Source organism: Phragmites australis, chromosome 3 (assembly GCF_958298935.1).
Source record: "Phragmites australis chromosome 3, lpPhrAust1.1, whole genome shotgun sequence".
Lineage (NCBI taxonomy): Eukaryota > Viridiplantae > Streptophyta > Magnoliopsida > Poales > Poaceae > Phragmites > Phragmites australis.
In genome coordinates this window covers 29,650,494-29,659,560 of record NC_084923.1, presented here as the reverse complement: position 1 = coordinate 29,659,560, position 9,067 = coordinate 29,650,494, and the positions used below count along the sequence as shown (strand labels likewise).

At 41.8% G+C, this 9,067-nt stretch overlaps 1 protein-coding gene across 1 annotated transcript; it reads left to right on the top strand.

Annotated features, from left to right (window-relative positions):
* Positions 1-7,279: 7,279 nt before the first annotated feature.
* LOC133911127 (uncharacterized) lies at positions 7,280-7,962 on the top strand. Its single transcript, XM_062353331.1, has 2 exons — positions 7,280-7,755; positions 7,851-7,962. Exons 1-2 carry the CDS (start codon positions 7,326-7,328, stop codon positions 7,865-7,867), a joined length of 447 nt encoding a protein of 148 aa, XP_062209315.1. The 5' UTR covers positions 7,280-7,325; the 3' UTR covers positions 7,868-7,962.
* Positions 7,963-9,067: the final 1,105 nt, after the last annotated feature.

Below are 9,067 nucleotides of genomic sequence, written 5' to 3'. Positions count from 1 at the left end.
AAATTCGTTCTGAGTCAACGGGAATCGTCGAAACAAGTGGACCAGAATCTGTCAGGGTGCTGCGCCACCATCTTTTGGGCCGTTGGGCCGTGTAACGTGTTGGAGTCCATTAGGGACACGTCCAGGGGTCCTTGGCCGACCCTAGTCTTTTATATACAGTAGCCACCGCCCTAATTAGGGTTGGGTTTTGCTTAGATATTGATCTACACACGAATTGTGAGATTTTCACTCTTGTTCCGGATCGACTAGGCCGCCGCAAGTGTTTGTGGAACCCCGACTTCGAGTGCTTGAATTCAATTCGCAATATTTCAGATTGCATCTTCTACGTTCTTGCTTGTGTTCTCGGTACGCTTGCAGGGATTGAGCCTTCTTGGCGAGGTCAACCGCGCGACACGGTTGATAACAATCGGAGCTGTGGTGTAGTGATTGCAAGGGAGACGATCTATTTGGGTCGAAGCCTTTGGATCATCAACGTCGAGTTCTACACCCACCGACTTATCACTACCTATCGGAAGATCAGGCCAAACATTACTCATCATGTTCTCGAGAAGGTGTTCCATTCGGGTAGATTTTTTGCATACCTAGCCCTTTGGAAGGAATTTTTTTTTATACTAGTGAATTTTGAAAGTTGAAACATTGCAGCGGAGATTTTGAGTAGTGGTGAGAATCTTTTCCTAACATAGTATCATGATTACGGTAGAGTGCAAGGAGCCGAACACATCAGGGTACGACGCCAACTGCCCCACATGTGCCAAACATTAAATGACGATAAGGAGGGAGATCCTGGCCTCGAGTCATGTCACGTCATCTATCGAACCACCATCTTTGGGAGCCCCTGCTCTGCATAAAAGCAAAGGGAGACCCGCTCAATGTCCATTCTGTCGTCATTGACTGCTTTCCGTCACACTCATTGTTCTCCTTGATCTCCTACTCCACCCCCCCCCCCTAAGAAACCCTCTTCCCTCGATCTCTCTGTCGCCATGGGCAAGAAGAAGATCAAGAAAGAGAGCTCCTCCACTGATGATATGGCGAGCACGGTCCTAGATTGGTAGGAATATGACATCATGGAGGTGACATTAGAGAAGGCTGACAGCGAGAGATCCTCCCTAGGTTTTGGTCCCCTACACAGTGGTGGCGGGGCAGATGATCCTGAGTCTAGACACCCACAACTCGATGGTTTTCCTTGACTTCTTCTACTATGGCTTCGGCTTCCCTTCTTCCAACTCTTTTCTCAAGGTGCGAGCTTTCTATGGCTTAGATCCCATCCACCTTAAACCCAGCTCTGTTATCATGCTGAGTGTCTTCGTGCATCTATGCAAAAACTTTCTCTTCTTCCACCCATCCCTCGACCTCTTCTAGTATTTCTATGTCCTGAAGAGGTTCCAAAACAAGGTCGCCAGCGATGCTAGATTTTGGCTTCGAGAAGGCAAGTTGGTGGGGTACATCGACTTTGGTGCTAAGTCCTCCTGGTTCGGTTGGCACAAAAAGTGTTTCTACTACCAACCTGGCCTGAAGGGGCTTCCTTACCGGGGCTTGCCGCCATTGTCGAGGCCCACCTAGACAGAGGAGCTGGTGTTGATCACTCTTTGTCAAACAAAACCTTATCAGGGAGATACTGCATCTAAAGGAGAGTGACCTAATGGTGTATGACATTGCTAGAGACTTCATCAAGAATCATCTTAGTCCTCTGAAGTCGAGGATTACCAGGGCTTGGCAATTTCCAGCTAGATTGGATCTGGCCCTTAAAGCTGAGATAGGTACTTCCCAATCCTGAGTAGCCATATTCAAAGAGTCTGTAAGATCTATTATCATTGTCTATTGCTTCTTCTCGCAATGTATTAACCAGAGGCTACCGACAAGAAGGTCATGTTTCTTTTCAAAGCCATCCCTTCTTCCAGCCGTACGAACATCCTGACTACCACTGTAGAGATGGACCTTGGCAAGAATCATATCGATAAGTACCACAATGAACCATTGGAAACAATAGAGATGGAGCTACCTATTATTCTTTTAATGAATCAGTCTACTAGTTGGTAGATTGATACTGGGCTAATGTACACGTGTATGCTAATATTTCAATGTTCTCTTCTTATCAGGTGCTCAGGATTCTTCTGTTCTGATGGAAAATGGGTCACATGCTTCTATTTCTGATGTTGGCATGGTAGATCTGAAGTTTACTTTGAGAATGATCGTGCAGCTGAAGAACATGTAGCATGTTCCTTCAATAAACAAGAAACTAGTTAGCGATTTCCTTATCTGCAGAGACAAGTTTAAATTAGTGTTTGAGTCCAATAAATTAATCGTGTCAAAATATAGATCTTTTATTGGTAAGGCTATGAGTGTGGAGACTTGTTCTGCTTTTCTCTTTCTAATTTTTGCAATAAATCTATGAACCATATTTGTGGCAATGTTAATGGGAGATGAGGCTAGTGTTTCACACTCACAGTTATGTAACATAAATTTTGGTTATATGTCTTGGCTTTCTAGCTTGAATTTATTTCAAATGTTTCCATTGTCAAAGGTTCTTAGTGCCAAAGTTGTGCGCAATCTAAGCAACCTGGTAAGCCTCATAGGGCTATCGAGGAGTGAATTTTAGCATAACTAGAACTCGTACATTTAGATCTTTATGAAATGAATGATATGATGATGAAGGGTGGAAAAACATATTTCATGACTCTAACTGATGATGCGCCTAGATTCTATTATCAGTATCTCATTAAATCAAAATACAAGGCTCTAGACTACTTTAAAATCTATAAGGCATAACTTGAAATTCAATTAGAAAGAAGAAACAACAAACTTAGGTCGGATCATGATGGAGAGCATTTCTTTAGTGATTTTGACTTATTCTGTAAGGAACATAGAGTTATTCATGAGAGAATGTCTCCCTATTCACCTCAATCAAACAGGGTAGCCAAAAGAAAGAACCACACCTTGATTGACTTGGTTAATAACATGTTGGACACTGCAGGATTATTTAAGGCATGGTGGGGGAGGCTTTTTTGACTTCGTATCATGTTCTAAATAGAGTTTCTACTAAAAATAAGGACAAAACCTCATATGAAAAATGGGAAGGGTGAAAACCAACACTTTTTTATTTGCACACTTGGGGGATTCTTTGTAAAAGTCACTGTACCAATAACTAAAAGCTAATATTGTGACCTAAAATAGTTGATTGTGTATTTCTGGGATATGCTCATCGTAGCATTGCCTATAGATTTTAGTAGTTAAATATGAGGTACTTGACATGCTTGTCGATACTATTATGGAGTCTAGATATACTACTTTTTTGAGAGAATATTCCCCACAAAGGATATACATAACATTTCTACTCAAACCTCTGAGATAATTCGTGAACCTATCACACCACATGAGTATTCTGAACAAACATATAAGCTAATTCCTTAGGAGGATGACAGTGAGGCTCCAAGGAGGAGTAAGATAGAAAGGACAATGAAATCCTTTAGTGATGATTTTATTGTGTATCTTGTGGATGACACTCCCAAGTTTATTTTAGAACCATATGTATCTCTAGATACAGACTACTAGAAGGAGGCAGTTCGTAGCCAAAGGGACTTGTGAATTCATAGGTTAACCTTATGGTTGTAAACCTATGGGTTGCAAGTGGGTGTTAAAAAAGAAGTTTAGGCCTGATAGTACTATCCAAAAGTATAAGGCTTGACTTATGTCCAAGGGTTATACCAAAAAGAATGTGAAGACTTCTTTGATACTTATTCATCTATTGGTAGACTAGCCATGTTAAGAGTACTACTTTCCTTAGCTGCCTCACATGATTTTTTTTGTTCATCAGATGAACGTTAAGATAGCTTTCCTTAATGTAGAGTTGGATGACAAAATTTATATGCATTAGTCTGATGAGTTTGTAGTAGAAGGTCATGAGAACAAGGTTTGTAAGCTATTGAAATCTTTGTATTGTCTTAATAAGCTCCTAAACAATGGCATGAGAAGTTCGATAAGTTCAATAGAACTTTAACATTTAAGGGCTTTGCAGTTAACGAAGCTGATAGAAGTGTGTATTATTATTATGGTGGGGGTGAGGGAGCTATTATGTGCTTGTATGTTTATTACATACTGATTTTTGAATAAATCTTCATGTAATTAATAAGGTTAAGTCACATTTGTCTCAAAATTTTGATATAAAAGATCTAGGAGAGGGTGATGTGATCTTAAACATCAAGTTGATCAAAGGAGAGAATGGAATTACACTTGTGCAATTCCATTATATGGAAAAGATCTTGAACTGCTTTGGCTACATGGACATCAAGATCGCTTCAACACCTTATGATCATAGATTAATACTTCGAAATAATAAAAGGATTGCTAGGGATCAACTTAGATACTCTCAGATAATTAGATTACTCATGTGCCTAGCTAGTGTTGTGAGCAAATTGAGCTGGTTTACTTCTAACCCAGTTGATGATCACTAGCATGCGCTTGAACAAGTCATGTGCTACCTTCTAAGAAGTATGAATTATGAACTTCACTATTCTGGGTACCCATCAGTATTGGAGGGTTATAGTGATTCAAACTGGATATCCGATGTTGATGAGATTAATGCCACAAGTAGATATGTATTCACTCTTAGCGGTGTTGTTGTTTCATAGATGTCTTGCAAATAGACCATATTGACAAGATAACCAATGGAACCACAACTCACAGTAATAGACACAACCACTGTTGAGGAAGAATGGCTGCGTGAGCTTTTGATGGATTTGTCAGTGGTTGAAAAATTGATACCGGCTATCCTGATGAACTATGATAATCAAACGGTTATTATTAAAGTGAATAGTTCTAAGGACAACATGAAATTCTTAAGACACGTAAAGAGATGATTGAAATCTATCAGAAAATTGAGAAACTCCAGAGTGATAGCATTGTATTATATCCAAATGGCTAAAAGCATGACAGATCAATTTTAAAAGGACTATCACGGATTGTGATAGATAATGCTGTTGGTAATATGCCCTAGAGGCGATCGAGTTTGCGGATTGGATCTGCTAATGGGCTTTAATGTTGATTAAAGGACCATTAGGGTTTAGAGTCATAATGGGCTTTAATATTGATTAAAGGCCCATTAGCGTGCTCTATATAAGAATAGGCAGGGGCCAAGGCGCAAGGTGTTCTTTAGAAACCCTAGCCGCCTCCTATTCCCGAACTCCCTTCGAAACCCTAGCCGGGCGCGCGGTGCTAGCACACCGGCGCACGGCGATTCCATCCTTGTACGTGTGGATACCGTGGAGGCGCTGCTACTATTGCGGTGCTGATCTGCTCGGGAGTACTCGGGACGTACCCGCGAGTACTCGGAAGGTGCTCGGGACGTGCTCGGGACGAGGTTGACGATCGACTACTTGACGCGCACGACGTTGGATTGGTCTGCTCCAACTCTTCTTCCGCTGCACTGCTCGTCAAGTGGTAACGATTCATGATCCCCTACTCGCATGGCTTCCTGGTTGAATGCGGTAGAGAAAATTTATTTGTGCTAGCGTAGCCTACCCGCAACCCTTCAGTGGTATCAGAGCCATCCTGCGTAGTTTTCGATCTGGATCAGTCACATATAGAAGATATGTGATAGAAATAGATTAGATCTATTGTTTTTGATCAGTTCATATGATGGATTGATCAATGCACGGTTGGTGAATTAGAGATCGGATGAGATGCCAGTCGATGAAACCACATAGCCAAAAAGATTAGCTCGATCTCCCACCTGTTTTTGCGTGCGACTTGCCCCTACCGGCTGGAATCACCATCGGGGCTAACTGCGTGCATCGCGACATGGTCGGGAGAACAGCAGATCGAGGTCGTGTGTGCTGTCATCGTTTCTGGAAAAACCTCACGCGATGATCAATGGGATTGATCTAATGGAAATTGAGGCATTATGAATGACTCGGAATTGGCTCGATACGATCGATCCGATGAGATTTTCATAGCGATTTCATAGATGCGATCTATGTATTTCCGAGAGGTTTTCAGGACCGCCGTCGCGTACACGCATAGATTGTTGTAATAACATGATCCCATCACGACATTAGAATTCGATTCTACGCTTAACTCATTTTTGCAGAGAATGTTGTGACTGGTATGGCCTTGTGATATGTGATGCATGTGTGTAATTTTTCATGGCCTGCGTGTCATGGTTAATTGCAGCCCAAGGCTGTCATGTTATTGTATAACGGCCTGCGTGTCGACTTGTGATGCTTCTTCTCATGTAATTTATCTAGTGCTATTAGGTGTAATAGACTAGAACAAGATCATGGAGATTTGAAGCATGATGACCCGGAGGACAGGAACCGTGGCGATGAAGATCACCATGTGAAGGGGCCATACTATGTCACAGTTAATATGATTGCCTGTGATGTTTTTATGTTCCTGTCATACTATTCTTTCATGTTTTATATGTGGTGGATATGATTTTCATGATAGAGTAGTTTCCCTCAGAAAAAATCAAGAGTAATAGATGCCCTTCCAATAGCTGCACCTACAAAGGTTTTGATCATTGTGTGGTAGGTCTGCCAAAGCAGGGTGCCATCATTTATCTTAACCAGTTAGAGTGGATGTCGGACATCCACACGCATAGTATTGGTTTACTTGATAAAGCTATCAAAACGGTTTTGGGCTTTGGGGCATGGTGTTGGGCGCCGGGGCATTCGATGCCACCCAGCAAACAAGAGTCACATAGGGATGTGATTAGCAAGGCGTTGCTTACCTATGTCACTAAGTTTCTAGCAGTGATGCCAAAGCTCACTAGAACTTAGTTGAATATGGATCTTGATCCTCTATATGTTGTTAGAGGGAAAACACATATAGTAGAGTATCTTTTGTTAAATTGTTTAATAGAAGATTCACATAGGCATAGTGCTGAACCTGCATTTTCTGTTGTAGATCATGGCACCGGCCGCTAGTAACACTTCCAGTTTTAATTTGCGATCGATTCTTGAAAAAGAGAAGCTTTCTGGAACAAACTTTATTGATTGGTATAGAAATCTGAGAATTGTTCTCAAACAAGAGAAAAAGGAATATGTTCTAGAGGTCCCCTATCCTGATGAACCAGCTGATAATGCTCCCGCCGCGGATCGGAGGCTTATGAGAAGCACACCAACGATTCACTGGATGTTAGCTGCCTCATGCTTGCTTGTATGTCCTCTGAGCTTCAGAAGCAATATGAGAACAGGGATGCCCATGATATGATTGTGGGACTCCGAGGCATGTTTGAGAACCAAGCTCGGGCCGAGAGGTACAACACCTCAAAGTCCTTGTTTGCGTGCAGGTTAACAGAAGGCAGTCCAGTCAGTCCTCATGTGATCAAAATGATTGGTTACATTGAAAGCCTGGAAAAACTTGGTTTTCCCCTTAGCCCTGAGTTGGCTACGGATGTAATTCTCCAGTCGCTCCCTGCGAGCTTCGAGCCGTTCATTTTGAACTTTCATATGAACAGCATGGAGAAAAGCATGGCTGAATTGCATGGGATGCTAAAAACTGCTGAGGAAAGCATTAAGAAGAGCTCTAGTCATGTGATGATGGTTCAAAAGGATAGCAAGAAGAGAAAGCGCAAGGACAAGGCTAAAACTTCGGATGAGATCTCGAGTTCTAAGCCTAAACCTGTTGGAAAGCCCAAGGCTGGCCCTGCCGCTTCTGACACTTGCCACCACTGCCATAAGTCTGGTCATTGGCGGAGGAACTGCAAATTGTACTTGGAAGAACTCAAAAAGAAGAAGGGAAGTAAGACTTCATCTTCAGGTATAAATGTTATTGAAATTAATCTTGCTACTCGTCCTGATGATTCATGGGTATTTGATACCGGATCAATGATTCATACTTGCAAATCGTTGCAGGGACTGAAAAGGACTAGGAAGTGTGCAAGAGGCGAACTGGATGCTCGCGTCGGCAATGGTGCAAAAGTTGCTGCGTTGGCCGTTGGCGTTTACTCCTTATCGCTACCCTCAGGATTAGTTTTGGAATTAAATAATTGTTATTATATTCCTGCCTTGGGCAAAAACATTATCTCTTCTTCATGTTTGGAAGAAGACGGTTATGAATTCATAATAAAGAACAAGTGTTGTTCGATATTTTTGAATGGTATGCTCTATGGTAATTGTCCATTAGTAAATGGATTATATATATTGGATCTTGAGGATATAACTATCTATAACATTGATACAAAGAAGCCTCGGCTTAATGATTTGAATCCCACTTTTGTTTGGCATTGTCGATTAGGTCATATAAATGAGAAGCGTATGCAGAAGCTCCATAAAGATGGTCTTCTACATTCATTTGATTTCGAATCATTTGATACATGCGAGTCTTGTTTACTTGGCAAGATGACTAAGACGCCTTTCACTGGTCGAAGTGAGAGGACAAATGAATTATTGGCCCTAGTACATACAGATGTATGTGGACCGATGAGTTCTACAGCTAGAGGTGGTTTTCAGTATTTCATTACTTTCACCGATGACTTTAGTAGATATGGTTACATCTACCTAATGAGGCACAAGTCTGAATCCTTTGAAAAGTTCAAGGAGTTCCAGAATGAAGTACAAAATCATATAGGCAAGACAATTAAATTTCTGCGATCAGATCGTGGAGGTGAATATTTGAGCCATGAATTTGGTGATCATCTAAGGCAATGTGGAATCGTTCCACAATTGACTCCACCGGGCACGCCACAATGGAATGGGGTGTCCGAGCGGAGGAACCGAACTTTGTTAGACATGGTCCGGTCGATGATGAGCCAATCTGATCTTCCATTGTCCTTCTGGGGATACGCTCTAGAAACTGCTGCTTTCACGTTAAACAGGGTTCCATCTAAGGCTGTAGAGAGGACACCATATGAGATATGGACCGGGAAGCGTCCCGGATTGTCTTTCCTTAAGATATGGGGTTGTGAGGCTTATGTAAAACGTTTGTCGTCTGATAAGCTCACTCCCAAATCTGATAAATGCTTCTTTGTGGGGTATCCTAGGGAAACCAAAGGATATTATTTCTATAACCGGGAAGAAGGCAAAGTGTTTGTCGCCCGGAATGGTGTCTTTCTTGAGAAAGAGTTTCTCGC